General features: G+C 45.6%; 1 protein-coding gene across 10 annotated transcripts in view; it reads right to left on the reverse strand.

Annotated features, from left to right (window-relative positions):
- The window catches only part of TCF7L2 (transcription factor 7 like 2), a 173,110-nt gene that overhangs the window by 20,475 nt on the left and 131,910 nt on the right, over window positions 1-20,725 (reverse strand). For 7 of the 10 annotated variants that reach the window (XM_026069605.1, XM_026069601.1, XM_026069609.1 and 4 more), the window contains 3 exons: window positions 7,890-8,022; window positions 5,620-5,722; window positions 2,728-2,814 (listed from right to left, as the gene is read on the reverse strand). In XM_026069605.1, the coding sequence (XP_025925390.1) occupies window positions 2,728-2,814; window positions 5,620-5,722; window positions 7,890-8,022 (323 nt within the window). The remainder of the gene's footprint in view (window positions 1-2,727; window positions 2,815-5,619; window positions 5,723-7,889; window positions 8,023-20,725) is intronic. The other 3 variants (XM_026069607.1, XM_026069602.1, XM_026069606.1) reach the window with 1 other exon arrangement.

Genomic DNA, 20,725 nt, shown 5'->3' on the forward strand with positions numbered 1-20,725 from the left:
CCTTTTATAAACTATTCATATGCATACTCTAACTAATGAACTGTAATTACTAAGCTTTGGGAATATTCCGGGCTGGGAAGCATTATATGCTCCAAAGGTCTACATGATAATGCAGGTAAATACAGGAATCACATTTAAAAGCGATTCGGAAAACAGGGAAGAGGCCTTGGAGCGCAAGGTGGGCGAAGCTGGGCTCTGCCCTGGCTTCGACGCCCCGGCAGAGCCGACGCAGCGAACGGCTCGGCGACTTTCTGGCCTGCACCGCGGCGCTGCGGGGCTGCTATCCCGCGGCCAGCCGCCAACGGCGCGCCTGCCGAGCGGCACCGGCGTCAGCGCCGGCTGCGCTGGCCACGCGGGGCAAGAGCTGCCCGGCACCGCAGGCAGGTGCTCCCGCTGATAGAGCGGGCGTGCGAAAACACGTGCCGAGCCACGCGCCAGAGCGCCGCCTGCCCAAGGGTGCCCCTGCGCGTGGGAAACCGGGGGAGAAGTTTCCAGGCTGAAACAAAGGATAAACATCTCAAATGCGTTCATCAGCCTGCGTGCGCGCCAGGGTACGTGTGCATACGGGCACACGGTGGAGACAAAAAGAAAGGCTGGGTGCAAGTGCACACACCCCTCACCTTCGCCTGAGACATCCCCCCTTATTTTTTTCTCTAGACAAGTATTCCATGAATTGCAATAAACACCCTAAAAATTCTAAGCAGCTCATTATACACCACTGTCTCCTTTTATGGCTCCAAGCCAGAATATAATGATGAGTCTTAACTTGTTAAGGACAACTAATTTTTTGTTCCTGGCTGTCTCAGGGGCTTCTCTCTTACTCACTCTCACTTTACTTCACTGTTGACATGTTTCTGTTAACTGGATGTCATCTGCCTGCCTTGATTTTATGCACAAGCAGTGGGATGCATTTTTCTGTGCAACAATTCTGCTTTGAGTTGCATTAGATTTGTCATTATTCTCTCATTTTCCCCTTGCACTTGTAACATTTCATCTATTCCTGCCTTATTTTTTGAGCCACGGTGCACCCACATTATGGTTTATACATGATCTTGCTCCCTTTGAAGCCGGCAGATTTCAGAGCCAGCCCTCGTCAGGAGAAGTGCCTGCTACCAATTTAGCAGGCTGAGGGCCCCGAGCTCCAACAACTCAATCTAAAGGGGGTCACAGGGTGGCACAAGCGAGTGTCAGCAAGTGCTGTTTAATTGCCAATCTAGGCTTCTCCATGGTGTTTAAAGTATAATGACCCATCACTTAATTCTGAGAAGTCCTGGCCCTGCTGCTGAATGGAATGAATATCAAAGGATGTGCTAGAACAGGGCAAGGAGCCTACATTTCCTATAACTGCCATAAGTATAATAGACCTCTACTTCTGTCGTCCCATTACCACAATAATGTATTTAATTTGCTGTGTACTCTTTTTAACTAGATACCTTTCATAAAGCCTATCTTGGGAATATAGCCTCCCCCCTCCCACATCTCTCCCCTCCCCCAAATGACTAGCCTCTCTAATAATAATTAAACTAAATCAAGCTCTACTTTGCCTCGCACTATGCCTGCAAATCTTTTGTAGATATTTAAAAAGATTAAATGGAGGGAGGGAACTATTGTTTAAATTTGCAGCTCTCTCCCCAACCCAGGATTTTTTTCCCCTCTGTGCTGGGTCTATTAAATTTTTTTTTTTAAGTTGATTTTCCAGTTGTCTCTCTTTAGTTGCTGAAGCAACAAGGGCAGATTTTAATTTTTACCTTTACTTCTATTGATCTAAAGCACATAACAGAGCGTTTCCCTACTCATGCACTCATGAGCTCTGGCTGTTTGTTTCCATTGCTCAAGGTGGTGTGTGCTTTTTTTTTTTTTTTAATTTAAATCTTTGCCTCCTTAAATCCTCTATACACCAACCTCCACATATTAAACTGCAGAGATGGAGAGGAAGGGACAGAGTGGGGAAGAGACGTGGAACCTTGCTATATAATGCATGCTAATTTAATTATGTGGCATCATCAAAATGGATTAGCTGTTTCAGCCCATCAGGAAAGTCTAAACCTCCACCGATTTAATTAACCAGACTGAAAATCAGATGAACAGAAAATAAAACTATCATTAGGAGCAATTAGTGGTTACTTAAACATAGTGCTGCCAACCAGTTTGTAAATAAAACTAGCAGCCCCTGGAAAATTAGATGGAATTAATTGGAGGTAGGGAGGGGGAGAAATATATACTTCTAAAGCTTTAGAGAGTCAGGCAGGTCCTTTTATGTTGACTATCAGTGTTTGGAGCTTTGGAAGGGGAAAACATAGCACAATAACCTTCCTCCCAACTCTGCTCGGATAACAGCCCCCCGCTCCCTCGCGAGCCTCCCCTTTCTCACGCAGAGCGCTGCTCTGGGTGACAGCCACTGGGAAAGCAAAAGTGTCATGACTTCTCCTCCTTGCTTTTTCAACATCATATTCTCCTGGCTTTTTCATTTAGTTGCCTTTTAGAGACGACTTCCCTCTCCCTCGAAAACAAATTCATAAAGGCCCACGATAGCACTAAGGCACCCTCTCCTTATCAAACAGGTGCTGCTTGTCCTCTCCTCCTCCACCCTACCGAAAACTGAGAGCGACTGTTTCACTACAGTGCTTCCAGAAATACATTTCCTCGAAGAAATACCCTCCGCTAGCGGGGGCCGCCAGGAGGAGTTACACTTGCTCTTGACTCAGGACCGCGGTCCTTTGAACTCACCTTGACATGGAAGCATTGACAGTCAGGGCTGTCGGGTAAGGGTGGCGGAAACCCCCCGTCGTGATCGGGTACACCGGCTGACCTTGCCTGGCAAAAAGAAGGGAAGGAGAGAATGAGAGAAAGAAAAAAGGGCTGGAAAAAACAACAAAAAACTTCTCTCTGCACAGTAAGCTTTATTCTCATTTGATCAGAACAAAAATCTTGGGGATTGTACAGCAAGGATCAAAGGAAAGAAACACGGAACAATTTGAATGCCATAAATCTGATAGGAATGGCTAATTAAATTTTATAACCTCTGCTTATGTCAATAGAGACCCTCTCCCCAAGCTGAAACTAGGTGTTTTGTTGTAATAATTAAAGGCGAAGTCTCGCTTGCTTTAATGGAGCCATCACACTAATTGAGGGCTACACATCCAAAGGAAAACAATAATGAATGTAAATTTATACCAAAATAAAGTACAGTGAATCAAAGGACTTCAGTTGCGCTTTGGGCCTCTTTCGGTATTTAGATCTCGGTGAGAAAACATTAAATTAACAGAGCTTAATTTGTAGCCTTTTGTCAGATTAACAAGTGTTGACAAGAGTTACCGGGGGAGAGTCCCCAAGAAGTATTGTGGGTAACCAATAGACAATCACACCTCATTACAATAATTAAAAAATACAGCAACATGCAAAACAGCATCCTCATGAAAGACACACAACTTTTTGTGATTGAGGTTTGTCTGTGCTGGCTAGTTCYTTTTATCTGTCCTTCAAATATATCATTTGAAGGGGTAGGATCCCTTCTTTGGAGGGGTACCATGCTAGAGACATCCAGGCCAACTGAGGATAGATGGGCTGAGAAGTTGACTGTGAAACATGAGTGGCAATGAGGGGAAACAAAAACTTTTGGTTACTTATGTGAGGTTGGCCATGCTGCTCTATTAGAGCAAAAGTGAATATGAAGGTATCATCCCACAACAAAAAACACAGGGAGAAGCTGCAAGAGTTGTGGGTAAGTAAATAAGCCACTGGTGTTGGCTTATGATAACTCATGGTGATGACAGACTCTTCCTGTGACGAAGGTGGCCGTTGTCACTCGGATGCTGAAACTGGCCACATGCGGCAACGCTGGCTTGGGTTTGGCAGACATGAAACAAGGCTCAAGGAGGACAAACCCATGTCGTTTTAAGGCACATAAGGCGCTGAGACACAAATGTACAATGAGAAGCCCGTCAGCGACAACAAGGAATTTCTTCCCTACATCCTCACTTGATTAATGCTGCTGACTTCTGGCATTACCTCAGTATATTTGCTTTAAATACTGAGGCATTTACTATGCAAAATTGAGCTAAGCAGTTACAACAGAAGAAGGTAAGTTGGCTGTACTGCAGCCAGGCCCTGCAAGCAAAAAAAGAAGGAAAAAAGAAGCTGACACGCATCCCACCAGTGTTCAGGGTTTCCTACACAGAAAGTAAATCGGCACAAATGAGGAGGAATTTACGATTTCAGAGAACAGCGCTCTGGGTTTTGTTCTGGTCGTGCCGCGCTCTTCTGGGGAAATTCAGGGGCGAGCAGAAGGCTAGCTGCCGAACGTCCGCCCGCCCACGGGAGAAAGCCCCCAGCTCTGAGCGAGGTGCGCGACCGCGCTGCGACCAAGAGCAGCGTGCAGGGCGACCGGGGCGGGCTGCTGAGGGAGCGGTCCGAGGTGCCGGTCTCCTGCACCCGCACCGATACGCCTTGCTAGGACCCAGGGCCCCTGTGCCTGCAAGAGGCCCCCAAAGCCTCTTACGCCAATCTGACTCCCTGCCTGAGGTCTGCGTGCGCACCCCCAGCTCCTACCCCCTCTCCTTCGTGGTGTAAATCCCATTTCTTTAAGGAGGGCAAACCAGCAGAGAGGTATTTTAGCACAGCTGGCCAAATAACCTCGAGCAGGAACAAAATCCTTCTAGCTCAGGGCAATTCATTCCTAAAGAAATACAATCTCCCCAGCATTGATGAGGCCTAAATGCCTGTTATGTGAGAAAAATATGATAATAATGTTGATTTATAATGCAGAGAACCATTGTATTCAGCAACACAAATGCATTTTATAAAGTATTTAAATAAAATATGCTGCACAAAAGGCCTAGGCAGCGTGGAAATTTATTATAAACCCATTGCAGAGATGGCATCACGGAGAAAAAAAGAAAATAGGGACTCAGTTATTGGAGGGAACCTCATTCCCAACAAGGCTTTGCAAGTGAAAAAACAAACAAATAAAAAAAACCTCGCTACTTTCCCTGGCTTTTTTCTTAGCTGATTTGGAAGTAAACTCATTCCTCTTTGTCTGCAAGAAAACCCCATTCCTCAGATACCAACTGTCCAACATCACTTTGACCAAGAATGCTTTTTGCTAGTCAGCATAAAGCTCTGTTGCTTCTCAAGAAAAATGAACAGGGCTTTGACAGGGAAAGCCAATAAAATTTAAGATTGCACATGTATAGTGAGGATGGTTCTGTTAAAAAAATTTAAAAAGGACGTCCATCAAAAACCACCACGAGCGCCCAGAAAACCAAATTGCAGGGCATATTAAAAAAAAACAAAAAACCATGGCTCAGCGTAAGGGCATTCATAAGAAAAAGACATTTCTGCAGAAGAGTTTAAAAATTCATGCTTCACAAGCCATCAGCTAGTTGAGACAACATGCAAAGCTGTGCCCAACTGCCCATGTTTGTTTAAGACCACATGACCTGGTATAAGTTTTAATTAATCTTTATGAGGTGGGTAAATTGATAACCACTCAATAAAGTGGCAGCTGGCAAACAGACTTATCTCAATACACACACGCATGCGCACACGTACACACAAGCTTTTAACATAAATTTTACACACCAAAAACAAAATGGAATTTAAAAAAATGGAACTCCTTACTGTGGTACTAACCATCCTAGCGGATGGGGGATTTGTCCTACAGTGCCCGGTGATAACGGATAATAAGGAGATATATCTGGAGGATGTGGAGGCCTTGGAATTCCTAAGGAAGAGGAAAATAAAGAGGTTTTAGTATTGAGTCATGAAAATACAGAAATGTAAGTAGAAATCATATATGTTTCTCTATTGCTAACTATTCTTTTTTATTACAATGCTCATGACTTTGCTTTGAGTTTCCAAAGGATGTTTCTCAGTCTTAGTTTATAAAGGGAGCCTGTTGGTATCTTGTTAAATGAGATTCAACCAGAAAAACTGATGCGATTCTCTCCTTGGTCATCTCTTCAACCAGAAATTATTATTTTATTATTTAGGTTAAGAATTTAGTAGTCTCAGCTAGAGGTTGGGTGTGACAGTGTGCTTAAATGCTCAACGGAAAGACGGCCTCTGTATCGAGTCCATGGTTATTTTGTTCTCAGAGTCACCAGGAACACAGGTCCTAACTATACTTTGACTGTGTGCTCAATAGCACGGCATTATTCCAAAGGAACCTCCAAAATGAGCTACCCAGTCAGTATAACTGCAAATGATTTCCACTTTTGAGGTGCATAAAAGATGTTTGGTTTTGCATCCGTACCCTTTCCCGAAACCAAGGAGCAGAGGGGAGAGAGTGCTGGAAATGGTGGGTGAAACTGGGGGGCTGAGGCAGAGGGTGCGTGGGGAGAGGAAAGCGAGCCCATCTGCCTTCGCTGAAATGGCGTAGCTCCTATTCAGAGAGCAGAATTCAACTCCAGGTATCAGGCCCGAATCTTACATTCCTTACCTTTAGAGCAAGTAGGAATTACTCAGTTGAGTAAGGGTTACAGGACTGGGTCTTTCAAGTAACAAGCCAGAGCACAATAACATAATAAAAGCAAAATTAAAACAGAGAGCATTAAAAGGAAGGGGCACTGTATTCATGGCCAAAAACTATTTTCTTAAAGTCACTCAGGAAGCTTTTAATCTCTAAATTAAATCTCCTTGTGTGACATTTTCATGCAGACATTGCTTTTTCTCCATTACAAAAACCAAACAGATTAACTGGGCTTTAACCATACAGTGAGCTATTTGCACACTTGAAAGAATGTTCACAGAAGAAAAGTAAACAGTCTACAGACGTTAATCATATGTTTTACGATAACCATTTAAAAGCTATTCCCTGTACTACCATTATTTAAATGAGGGGTTGACTATGCCATTCACTCGCAATACCCAGGGATGGCTAGATGGATTCCTTTTAAGCCATGTGAAGTTAGCATTAAGTACAATTAAAAGGGGCCCCAACTGAAGCGTATGCAGTGAAAAACAGCTAATGTACTGCCTCATTCAAGGGCTGGAGCTTAGATAAATTATCTGCATGCGTTAGGGACAACACAAAGCTATTCTTTTGACAAACTCTTGACATGAATTCAGTTTCAGATGTACTTTCTAATTAACTAGCTGGGATTTGGATTAACAAAAACAAAAACACTGTCACTAAGAACTCAATGCAGCCTGAAGAAGGAAGATTGACACTGTTTGACTTCTCTGGGCCCTCAGGTTAAACAGGCACTCTTAAAAAGTTAGAATAACATGTAAATTCTATTCTGTAACACCAATAAATCTAGTCAGGGTTTTATACATTGCTCTACATTCAAGGCTGCCCTTCAGGCTGAACGGAGAGTTGGGTAGACTTACATTGGGGAAAAGAGTTGCAAGTATATAGCTGGAGTTAAGTAGTTAGGGCAGATGAAAATTCAACATTATAGGAGAAAAATGGCTGAACTCCTGACACAGAAACAATGGGATTTGGGGAATTAAAAGAGCTTCATTTTGAAACCGGTCATGACCCACCACCTTTAAAATTCCAGCTGCAATTTTTTAAGTGCAGATCACAGAACGTACATGTTTAACTCTCTGGGTCGTGCATGCAAACCAAGTCGTTAACAGATCCAGCTACTAGATGGAGTATCACGCTTGCAAAGAAACACACCTGCAAACGACCCCACGCATGCAATTCTGGTGTCACTACATAGAAGCTTTATGAAAATCCACCCAGTAGGTTTCCTTCTGAAGCCTAATTGGCTTGAAGAGAAACTATTTTGTCCAGATTCTTGCATGTGCTTTACATTTTACATGCCCCCTTTGGTGCTCTGCCATGGGAAACCCTTCCCCACCACACCCCTTCCCCGTAATATGCAAAATGGGAAGATCCACCCACCCACCCTCAAAACACAACACGAGTTCCCACCTACCTGTTTTTGGATCTACGTCGGCTGGTAAGTGTGGAGGAGGGTTTCCTGGTGTGAAGTGCTCATTGCTGTACGTGATAAGCGGCGTAAGAGGGTGTACATGGTGTGGGTGCTGCACAACTGGCACTTTGTTAGACTGTCAAGAGAAAAAAGGTTGATGGGGTTAGGAGAGCTGCAGACTCCCCCTTGTAGCACGAGGTACAACAAACAGAAAACAGCGTATCCGGATTTCGACATGATCCTCATACATTTCCAGATCCCTCCTTGGCGTTCCCCCTCCATCCCGCTTGAAACCTATTCACACACTTTCCCTGCACACGAGTTTCTTTAATCTTTTTGACCTCTTGTGCTCCTGTATGGAGCAGCAGCAATTTTAAAATTTTCTTCTTATTTTAGAATCTCGTCCTTGGCCCTCAGATGCAGGCGAACTCCTTCGGGAGAGGCCGACAGTCCCCCATTTAATTAGCCAGAGACCCAAACGCTCACTGACCTGAAGGTCTTTTCCTTTCCCCTTCCTGTCCCCACTTTCAGTTCTGCATTTTACTGTTCATTGCGAATACTCCAGATAAAAAGCCTTTGTAGTGCTAGAGTATTCCCTTCATCAGCAAGCATTAAGCTGACAAGAGATCACCTGCATGTTTTATATATATATATATATATCTTAGGAGAGCTGATTAATTATCAATTCATCAGAGAGCACTAATAAATGGAAACTGGGTACTGGTGAATTAGGCTACTAAAATATTCAGCTGTAAATATAATGTCAAAAACACACATAAAGCTCATTGAAATTAAAACTCTTGTGGGGAGAATAATCACGCAGATATCACGAGATTTTACTTGTCACATTCCTAGCTCTGGGGGAAAAAAATCTTTTTCTTAACAGCACAAGAAAAGAACAAATGAATGAATGAATGAAAGGAGAAGGCAGGCTGAACTGTAACTTACCCTTACAAGATCACAAAGAAAAAATTAAGCTGAAACAAGCGAACTGCTGGACCATTTACTGCGAGTAATCCAATTGCAAAAAACTCTATTCCCCATAGAGGATTTTCACTAAAATCCTACAACAGGGACATTTAACCAGATTAGGTACCAGCAAAGATAAAGAGGCTGGTATTAGATGATGAATGGATTAGAGTCAGGTTTCATTTTAGAATGTGTCTTCATTTCCTTTTATTACTTTAAGTAAGGAACAACTTGCATTAACATCAAGTAAAAGGAATCACATTAAAATAAAGTAGTGATGCCACAGCGGCACCCGAGAGCGCCACTGCAGCTCAGGGTCCGTCAGTGCTTTCCGGGCAGCCCCCGTGCCTGGAGACGGCTACAGCTGCAAGCTGTCACGCCACAGCTCGCTCCCACCCGCGCCCCCAAACACACACACCTTCCCGGTGCGGACTTCAGCACGCTCTTATCTGATCTGGGTTTGAACGCTCTGAGCTTCTCTTAAAAGCATTTCAAAAATACTTCAGTTAGTCTTTGAGAATGAGTTTCTATACTGGGGGGAGGAAGAGGGAGAACAGACCAAGAGAAAGAAGAGAAACGTCAGCCTTCCCTCAAACAAACAAAAAACGTCCCTTCGCCGTTCTTTGGTGGAGGCATAACATAGCTTCGGTTCTTACAGTCCTCTCCCCACGGCGGGAGATTCCCTGAGGCCAGCCCCTGCCACTCACTATCTGCGGTATGATCCATTTGCTGGCGTGCAGGTGTCTATTTGCCTTACCCATTCGACAATTTGCAAAAAAACRACGCATCAAAGAAGAAAGAGAAATGCCAGTGCTTATTCTTCCCACAACTTTTACCTTGTTTCTTTTTTCTTTTCTTTTCTTTTCTTTTTAACCCTTATACAGAAGGACCCATCCCTAATAACAAGCACTGGGCGCAGCAGAGTCCCACGTCAAACAGCCATGAACAGAGCATGGTTGAGACAGCCAAGACTATGAATCACAGCAGCACGTTGTGCTGGCTGGGCTGTAGGTCATAACTTCTGTCAGTTATACAACCAAGGACAAGCCTTGGCCACAAAGAACCATCGTGGTTTTACATCAGAGCAGCTACGGGGATTTAGCCCCTTAATCCAAAAAGCCAACAGAAATGCTCAGACCAAAAATCTATTTTCTTCCACGTCAACCACCTGAGCAGTCCAAAAGTACGGAAAGGTTTGGCAAGGGTATCACATAACAAATCATATCACACACCATCCAAACCACTAGGCTGCTGTTCAGCACCACCCAACGTTGTATGCCAAATGACTGGTTGAAACTCTGGTTCCCCCCAAAAGATAGTTCCCAGTGGGGGAGATTTTTGCTGGCTAAGAATCCTGTGAACTCCTGCTATTGAGCGACATGGAGTGTGGCTGGTGGCTGCTAGAGCTCTCTGCTCTCACAGTTGTTTTCACATTATTGCCAGAAACTCTCATCCCGATCCTGACAGGCTAACAGCATTAATGTCTGTCTTCCATGGAGAGCTTATTTTCGTAGAAATCAGAACTGGTTAGTTAAAAAAAAAAAAAAAAAGTGACAGAATAACATCAGAGGGGCAGACTTAAGCCAACAAACAAGAAACAACACTTGAGGGGAAAGCTGGACTTCGGTGTCTGTATCGCCAAAGACAGATATACCATAGGGAGTCACATGTAAGCTGTGGGAAACCACCTCCCACTGCTTTGATATACCAAGACCCCCCGCAAAACCTTGGTAAAATGGCACGAGTGCTAGATTATTAGGTATTTTACTTAACAGCTTTCAGGGAAAAGAAGAAAGAAAAAGACAAACAGAAATCAACAACCAAGAGTTTGAACCTTAGTCTGCAAACTTTTCCCCAGGTAAGTCATTTTTATTTGAGTGACCACCCTTAAGTCAAACAGACAATTCATATACAGGTATGATTTTTTTTTCCTGCTCTGATCATACTGGGGGAGGGGTGGGGGAGGAGGGAAATGTATTGAGGGAAAAGGGGAAACTACCATCTACACACTTAAGAATACTCTGTCCAAACCAGACCAGCGCCTCTGCAAATCCATCTGCACCTGTATGACTGTCCTCTGGCTAGGTTTGTATTCTATGTCATATTCTTTACTACACACCGAGAAAAGGGGACCTAGTTCGGAATAGCACACGCAATTTGGAAGTCGAGATAATTATGCATAATATGCTAAATAAGCTGGTCTTTAAAAGCAGCATTCCTGAAGTTAACAGCTTCCTTGGGAAAGAGAAACAGAAAGGGCTAGCTGGAAAAGAGCAGGATTAATCCTGCATATGCATCTACCTTTGAAGTCAATGGGAGTTCTGCCTGAGTAACGAGTGTGGTCCTAACCCCATCCACTGGCAGCGAAAGGTAAACTGCAGAAGCCATCAATAGGAGGAGACACCTCGTAGATGACCTTAGCCTTCCCCCTGCAAAAGGCCCTTTTCCAACATACACTTGCTAGTACTTTATCGAGGGCAGTTTTAAGCTAGAAGCCATTCCGAGATGCAGGAATTTCTCTGGCAACTTTTAAGAATTCCATTTATGGCTATGTCATACACGGAAAGTGGAGCTGTACTGGTATACGCAGATTAGCATCAGTGCATGTGGTAATAGGAAGAGAACAAGCAGAGATTTCTGTAGAGAATCACAGTATCTACAAAGTACCAAGTCATCTGCCGATAAATCACCCCTCTCTGCTGAAAGCTAGGGTCTCACATGCTAGGTTAGAGGGCACCGCAAAGAACTGCAGAAAAAACAACAGAAGTTTGCTTTTCTTGATAACCCCTGCCTGAAGCAAACCAGAGGAAATTGTCCCCATAGGGACTCAACTACTAAATCTCTATATATGAATTTGAAATGGTTCTGGGAGTGCTTAAAACACAGATGATTTTAAATAATGGAACTTTGGAATGAACCCTCCCCCAAATTTTGGGCCGACGAGACATTTGAGAGGGATACTGAGATGCATATAGCTTATGTTCTGGTAGGTGCCTTTAGGAAAAAACAAAAACAAGAAAAATATCTGAACTTTGGATTAAAACTGCAGGGGACTGTGTGTATAAATCACTGTGTATTAGTCTTTGTTGTATGGTAAGGACATTTCATTAACAGGATGAAAGATGCTTCTATGCATTTACAGCCCAATTTAATACACCCCACTGATGAATACTCCCCATTTATTGAAGAAGTTAATACATGCTGTATAAATCAATCGTTCCTAAGTCTCTGAAAGCAACCTAAGACTTGCATAAAATGAAACGGCATATTGTAGAATACACAAAGAGAAACCAGCCACAGGAAGAGTTTGCTACTGCCATTTCTGTTTGCAAATTCAGAGTTTGGGCTTTGGTAATACAAACATGATAGTAACTCGAAGTCAGAGAAAAATACAGAAACCAGTGGACCTGTCCTTGCCGGGTTAATGTAGCATTAGTAAAAGCAGGCATGCAAAAAACAGCGAAGCTAAGGAGGAGACAAAACCGTCCTGCCCTTGCAGGTCCTAAGCGGCCAAATCCCCCGGCGCGCGGCACGGCGCTCCGCAGGCCCGGCTCGGCCCGGCTCAGCCGCTAGCGACGGGGCAGGGACAAGGGAGGCTGCTCCCAGGAGCAACCCTAAACGCCGCACGCCCGTGAGCAGAGCTCCCGCCGCTGCGGCCCGGGGAGAGACCCCGGCGCTGGCCCGGGCGACCTCGCGAGCGCGCTCAGAGCGGCGAGGTCTGCTCGCCGGCCGGGGAYGGCCGGTGGCCACCGCGGACCGCCAGCCCCGAGCCGCGCGGGGCGCGACGCGGCGAGGGGAAGACTGATCAGGCACTTGCGTCCCAGAGCCCCGAGCCTCCCGCCCGGCCTCCGCTGCGGGCAACCTGGGCACAGGGAAAGCTCGCCATTCCCCTTCAAACCTATTAACCAGGGCACAGCGGAAACAAATGGGGCTAGAGCTCCGCCTGTCTTTTTTGCCACGTCCTCCTCTTCGCTGTTCCCCTATTGCTTTCCCTTTCTGCAGAAGAAAGATGGGGCCTGAAAGTGCCTTTATGAGCCTAATACAATAAAACAAAAGCAGCACAGAGGAGGGTTTGTCAGCCTTTCCCCTCCTCCAGGGTGGGTGCAGAAGGTCCACAGTGGTCTTGAATTAGTAGGCCCTCCTGGAGTTGCTCCCCGGGCTAAGCAAAGGGTACCATTCAGTACCAGTTTACATTAAAAATAGGTGTATAACTTGCCTCCACGCATTTTCCAGATGGTGCTATTACAGCCATGCTGACTGTGGCCAGTGAAATGTTAACAGATGTTCCCGAGCCGYTCTGCAGCACCAAAGATGCTAGGAAGAGGGGATTTCTTTTCCCCCCCGAAAGGTTGATCTCTTCTCGGTGCTACCTAGCAATGCGCTCTCCCCCTTCTCCCGCAAAAATCCAGAAAACTAAGCTGCAAGCACAGGCGAATCCCGAAATATTGCCATACTTTATCCTCCCGGGTCCAGCCAGGGTCACGGCCACCACAAAGCAGAGCACCTGTCACGAAGCGCCGCTGCGGGGTCGCACGCATCAGCAACACCTCTGGCTTTACCACCAAACTTGAGCAAGAACATAGCAAACCAACAAGCTTAGCTTCAAACACTCAGATTAACTGAAAAGCTAAAACCCACCAAACCCAGCAGCTGTCTGTAACTCAGCCCTCATCCCCTTCCCCAGCACAAAAATTCAATGCCAGTGACGAAGCGTTTCCTGAAAGAATAGAGATTTAATTTTACCCTGCTCCATTTAGCTAGTAGACTTGCAGTTTATCTTTTTTAAAGGATGTTTTCACACCTGACTAAGCATTTTTCACCCGAAATCTACTTCCCCTTGCTCCATTATGGCTGATACAGTGGCCTGAGCCCTTTCACAGTTTAATGTAGCTGATTTCTGCCTAAGGTCCTGCCCTCAGCTAACTGCCTATTGTACCAGGAGACAAGGCCTCCATTGATAATCACAGCTCTCCCTGCTAAAAAAGGCTCGTTTTCTTCTTTCACACCAATGATGACAGGAGCACTGACAACCATGTGCTGGCACAATACCCCCCTAGCCGGGCCTTGACAAAAAAACCAGCCCCCCACAGCCCTTCCCTTCAAAAATAAAGTAAAATAAAATAAAAGCAGCACTTCTGCCTACTCCTAACCGCTTCGTCCCCCTCCCGCCCCTGCAGCGGCCGCTGCCCAGGCGCGGGGAGCCGTTCCCGCGGGCGAGAGCACACCTGCTCCGGCCACGAGCGCCCGCTTCCCGAAAGCCGGCTCCACGGCAGTCGCTCAGACAGACAACAAACCAGCCGCCTGGCTTGCAGCGCCCAGCAACTCATCCCAGAGAACAACCGTTTGCTTTCGCACTGTTATTTTTCGGTGCCCTCTGAACGCTGGAGCCTTATGCCACCGTGTTTGCCTTTTTCCGCATCCTTCGGGTGAGAGGCTCCACTGAGGGAAGGGGGTGGGGAAGAGGGTGTTGAAGACGTTCAGGAAATTTCCACTTAATTTTGCCAAAAGGCAATTACGTGAAATGATCCGGTGACAATTAGCGTATGCCAAATCCTCTGGCGCAAAAGGAAGGGAACTGGGGTTTAGCTATCTAATTACTGCCTGTTCGTTCTTATGCAGGAGAATTAAAAATGTTAGCAGCGAGACATTATGGTTAAGTGTGCTCACGCTTCGCTTTCAAAGCTGTTGTGGACGGTAATCTTACTATTACAGTATTTTGACTTTTTGCTTGCTTTTGAGAAGTGTAAAAATAGTTTTTAACTACACGCTAAGTGCTACGTTCTTGGGCTGCGTGGTGTTACTGTAACGTCAGGTCAGAGCCCAACAAGCACCTGTTCGGCCACAGCTGTACGTTTTGAGATCCTCCAAAACTGCTTTTAATCATGTTCATGCCAGTTAGGCTTTGCCTCGCTCATTTTCTTGATGCTTTGCTGACGAAGAGGAAGCGCTCGGGCGCGTCTCTTCTGCCTGATCCGTGCAACGTTCGGACGCAGGAGCTACCCCGGCCRATGCGCCCGCAAGCTGGGGCCTGAGCGCATCCAGCTACGCCTTACGCCGTGTCTCTGGGTTATAACTCATTTGATCAACAGGTGAACTTGCCCGTGAGAGAAGGAAAGGCAAGGAAGGTGCTCAGGCTCCTTAAGTTTCAGGCACTGAGGTGCACAGAGCTATTTATTCTATTACAAAAAGGAGAGGTAGTGGTTTTTCCCCAACCTGACAAGTATTTTATGCCTTCTTCCCATACTTAAGGTAATTACTATATAGATATTAACTCCTTTATAGCAGGCAAGCCTTCATTTGTGTAAAACACGGTTAAAAGCAGAAAGAGAGCATACATTGGACTATAACAAAAAAATACTACGCTCCAAAATAGTAGCCATAAAATGTATCTTGTATATAAAAATACTAAGTAGAGAGACTGATGAAACCAAAACAGGTCTTCAGGAAATGATCCTTATCACAAAGGGGGTGGAGAGGGAAGAGATACAGAAAAATAATGCATGTGCTAAAATTTAGAAAAGGTGGGAAGAAGGTAGAAGTGAATATAAGCAAAAAAAGAGATTGTATGATTGCCCTGATAGTCCTTATTTTAATGTGCTTTGTATGAGTATCTGTTACCTCAATTTTACCTACTGTCTAGCATTCTGTAAAATGTCACATTATAAAGAGCTTTATTTCTTGCATATGAATCATATATTTCAGCACTAGACAGGCAGACACTGTAGGAGAAATGGCCGCACTGATTTTGTTAAGCTATCTGTTGACTTTTGTTTTCAGTAAGAACTTGAATGTAAGGCTTCTAAAAACCATAAAAAATTAACAAAAAATATCACGTATGACTAAATCCACCTGTATTTGGCTATTTCAGTAATATCAGCACTATTAAAAAATGAATATGCATATCATACTTTAAAATAGGATGCCAAGTTTTCAGTACAGCTTTTAAAAATGCAGTATTCATGGATTATAGCAGATTGTGCTCAATACCAATATACAATATATGTATCAAATGTATATTAAATAGCTTAACAAATAACAAGGCTTTTTAAAAAATGTTTTCACTTTCGATCAATTTGTGTGCTCAAATGTTATGCATCGCCACAAAACAATTGAGTGATACAATTAAATAAGTCCAAATCAATCATTTTTAAAATTAATTCAATATGAAGTCTCGCCCAAAATGTAACACTGAATGCACATCGAAATTTAAATGCCCTGCAAATATTTTAGAAGAAAAAGAACACACACAAATTTATACAGAGCTATCAGGCCTCTCGTCCTAAACCTCCACAAAAAGAACTCCTCTAAAGGCAAAACGCTTAAAAGATTTCAATCACTCATGATTTCAAATTTTCATCATTACATGACATTTCAGTCATGTAAAACCTGCGTATGCAACAATGTGCAGTGAAGGAAGAAAGATCTAAATAACTGTCATTTTAGATATTGACTAATATTATTATAAATCTCTACAGAAATTTATCACCTTCACGTTTTATACAAGAAAAGACATATAAATCAACTAAGCTATTCAGACAGGCAAAGGTTTCACCGATGCTGAAGTCACACAATTCCTCCTTCTCGATCTGGTGACCACATAAGCATAGGCAGAGGTTAAAAAAAAAAAGGAAAGCAGAAAAAGGCCACCCCCCCCCAAACCTCCTGTTAAAATGAGATACAGTCTGYAATTCTCAAATACATTTCCGTTTGTGTGTATAATGACAGGGAACGTACAGAATTGGTTGTCTGGTCGCTTTACWTTCAGTAATATGTATATTTCTCTCATAAGGACAGGAGAGAAAAAGTCTCCTGGACTTCTGATTATGAGTACAGAAACACTGTACCAAGACACACACTATCTCATATTTATCATAATTCAGTATTATTTTTCATATTCCTTTAGCACTGGATGAAAGCATTTTTATGTGGTGTCCCTAAAATTTTAATCTTTCACATTAGGACTGAGCTTTCTTGAAGAATTCAGGAAATTTAACTGAGAATCAACCAAACACAGGACCAAAAGCACCCAATTACAGATTAGTACCCACTGTTTTCACTAATTTCCCCCCAAAAGTAAAAAAACCCTCATTGTTTATGACAAGAATTGAACCACATCATTTCCAAAAACCCTTAATTGCAACCTATTGCGCCCTGCTACAAACCAACTTTTTCTCCTAAAAAAACCATTTTCACCTTCATGGCTACAGAGTTAAGGAAATAACGCACTGAAGTGAGGAAAGCTTTGAAGTGGCCCCCTCCGCCCCCAAAGGAGAGAAAGAAAGACAGAGTGATGTCACGTTCACTGTGCGAAGGCAGTGCTGCGTATATAACATACGGCTAATGCACGCGCGCACGCTTCTCCCTTGCTGTTAACCATTGTTCAGCATCTGTAAATCAGAACCTGAAACCTGCTGCAGGAGGCTGCRAATTCTGCCCCCAGCCTGAGCACTCCCTCATCCCGCCCTGGAAGGGCCAGCGAATTTCTTCCCCCCCCTTCCCAAAAACCAAAACCACAGATCAGGCAGAGGAAGGAAAAAGAGGAGGAGTGCGACAACTCTGCTGTATTGCACTGTTCAGTGTAGACAAAACCTTGCTTCGCAGCTTCTCGCAACTATTATAAATTTAAAGCGTCATCGAAAAGTCACACTTCGCCCTAATAAAAAAGACAATAACCGTAAAATAAATAAATAAAAGTAGCGTCGCTAACAAAGGTCACAGCTAGAGATGAGAGATGCCAGCTTGATTTTTTTTTTTTTTGATTCCACACACTAGGAAAGAAGGAGAGTGAGGAGGGAGAGAGGGAGAGAGGGAGAGGGAGAAGTCACAGAAGAAGTTCAATGGTCAAGACGGAAAGCGCGCACACAGAAAGTGCTACTCACCCAGCAATTCAAATTGAGATGCCAGCAGCCGAACTGCTGGAAGAGAGAGAACCCAGAGGCAAGCGCTCCTCCTTTACCACTCAAATCTTCCATTCCCACTAAAATTGCATCCCTCGGGTACATAACAGCTTTGTCTTTCCTTCTCTTAACCTCAAAAACTTTTTTCTTTACTGTCTAGATGCCAATTGAGCTGGCTTTGTATTATTTTCCTTGCAGCTTTTCTCTCTCTCTTTTTCTTTCCCCACTCCCCCCCCCTTCACTTAAAGTACTGGAAAAGCTGTCTTAAAAGATCAAGATGTCTCCAGTTTTTTGGCCTGGTGCTTTCTGAATGCTCAAAATCCACTGTCATGTTGGCTGTGAGAAGTGCCTTATTTCTAAATTGTCTGCTGCAGTTATCAAAATTTAGAGAAGCCTGCTCTCTTTTCTAGTATATCACTTTACCATCCTTTCAGCGAGCGGGGAGAGGACTTTTCCCCCCGCGCAGGTATGTCTGCTGAGAACGGCTAAAAGCAGTTACCTTGGAAATCAGTGACAGTGCTACTAGCAGGCAGGTTGCACAGGTATGAGTGAGCGCGGCGAGGAAAGGAAACGGCGGCCGGCCGTGAGGGAGCGGGAGCGGCTCAGTGTGGCAAGCAGTCACTTTATCTGCGAGATTGTCAAATCCCTCAAAACAAATTTCTTAGGGGGAGAGCTGTAAGAAAAGTGTATTTTCTTGTCACTGTGACACAGAGGCGACTTTTGGCAGACCTTTACCGTTAGCTCTGGTCCCCCCCCCCGCCCCCGTTTTCCCTTAGTGGTATTTAACATTTCTGCAAAGCACCGAGCCCCGGGTACAAGGCAACGCGAGCGGAGCGGGGAGAGGGCTCACGTCGCAGTGCCCCGGCTATCGCATTTTCGCAAACCCCTCCGAGCGAGGGGGGGGCAGGGACACCCCGGCCACGGGGGGGGGAGGGGGTCTGTCCCCCTGCGCCCCGCTTGGGGGCCACGGAGCGCGAGACGCCCCGTGCCCAAACCCAGCCGGTGCCAGGGGCGACCCCGGAACTGGCGCTCGCCAACTGTTAGTGACTCATCTTTTATTTATCCGTTTCCCTAAAGTTGCAAAGCAGCAACACGGGCAAAAGCCACAGAAGCCAGTCTAAGGGGGGATAACGAGAGGACCACGGCCCCGTCCCCCCCTCGCTTTCCAGACGAGGCTGCTCGCAGCGGCGGTCCCGCGCCCGCCAAGCGACCCCCGGGCGGGACGTGCGCGCTGCGGTGGCGGCGGCGGGGCGGCCCCGCGGGGCAGCTGCCAACGCTTCTTTTCCCCATCCGCATCTGGGTGACTCGCGCGGGCAAGTTCACCCCCCCCCGCCCCCCTCCCCTGAAGAACGAGCCAACAGCACGGAATTAATATAAGAAAAAAACCTAAAACTCCGTTTCACGCAGTGAGACCTTGAATAGTTCCAGGTTCGCTTTTGTGAGGCGTGTTTTTAAGCGGTAGTTTAATCTGCAAAGGCTGCGGGCTAAACAAAACCCCGAACCAAAACAAAACGCGGGGCTGGCACCCCGGATCTGGGAAAAACTTTTAGGGGAAGATAAAGCAAGCAGGAGAAACCTCGAAGCATTTTCTGTGCTCACCCCGCGCCGTTTCCCCCTCTTTCCGTACTTATCTGGCCTTCGCGTGCAAAGTGTCAGCCAGCAATCTTTAAGGCCCTTAATACCAAAACAAAACCCTGCGATTTCCCTTTACATGGCAATAACAAAAGCAACGAGCCTCCAGTTTGACAAGTAAAAAGCCCCAACAACACGGCAACTAATTGCCTTCCCTCCCTCTATTCACAGCAGCCACCACACTCCAGCGGCCGCCTTTGTCACACGTGCAATTTCCTAAGTAAACTGCGACTTCTTTGGCTGCTGATGGACAGTTCCCAATCATTTAGCAACAATAACTTATAAAGTGCAGCAAATGGGATGGGCAACTTTAAATTAGGAATCCGTTTGCCGGCGCTCCCGAAAGATACGAGGAAAATGGAAACAACCCGACGAGGCAGCGCATCCCAGGACCTCCTATTCCCCCACCCCCTGCAACAGCTTCTGAACCCGCCAACTTTCCTCCGGCTCGCTCCTGCCCGCACTTGCGGCCAGTTTGGGCTCACTTGGGGCTGCGCTGCCCCTCCGGCTTTTCCCAAACCGTTAGGGGCAGAGCAGCCCTACGCGGAGGGGCAGGGAGCGGCGAGCCGGCGGCAGGGGCGGCACGGCGGCGCCCGGCGCGGCGCAGCGCTAGCGGCGAGCGCACGAAGCGCGGAGCAGCCCCTCTCGCAAAGTATGAAACTCGCTCCTTACCATGAAATTGCAATCACACAGGGGAAGGAGAGACCAAACAGAGCTGCAGTTCACATCACACATTCCTAGATCCAGGACCACAGATGCTAAAATGAAGTTTGATATTTATGGGAAGAGAGGGAAAACGTATGTCTTGGCATTTTCTAAAAAGTTTAAAAATATATATGTATCCTCTCTGCTCACTCAAAAAAAATTTTTTTTGATGGGGAAAACTGCTCTGCTAGTTTAACCTCGAGGGGGGGGAAAAAGAACAAAACAAACCCCCCACAAATTTCACGCCTTTCCAAATTAAAATAGCACGGCAAGTTCCTACCAACGCAGAAGCACGTCAGGAAAAGACAAGAGACACATTATCTCATAAAACTCCAAACACCGCCTAAGCAGCTACAAGTAAGACCCCTCTTTAAGTTATTTCCAACTAGCAGGGGACGGCAGAAAGCAAGCATGCAAGGGGGAAATTAAGCGGGCGAAAAGCTACGTTCCTCTCCTCCCCGCACCGCGGTGCCAGCAGCACAAGGTAGCGCTTACCATTTACAAGAGTTTTAATCAGGATGCTTCACGCTGCCCGCTTGCAAGCATGCTGCCGTGTGCTGCGCGCCGGCGCCCAGGTGAGGATGTGCCGCCGCCGCCGCCGCCGCCGCCGCCGGAGCCGCTGGAGGGCAGCACCCC

Source organism: Apteryx rowi, unplaced genomic scaffold (assembly GCF_003343035.1).
Source record: "Apteryx rowi isolate R43461 unplaced genomic scaffold, aptRow1 scaffold_3, whole genome shotgun sequence".
In the NCBI taxonomy this organism is placed as follows: Eukaryota; Metazoa; Chordata; class Aves; order Apterygiformes; family Apterygidae; genus Apteryx; species Apteryx rowi.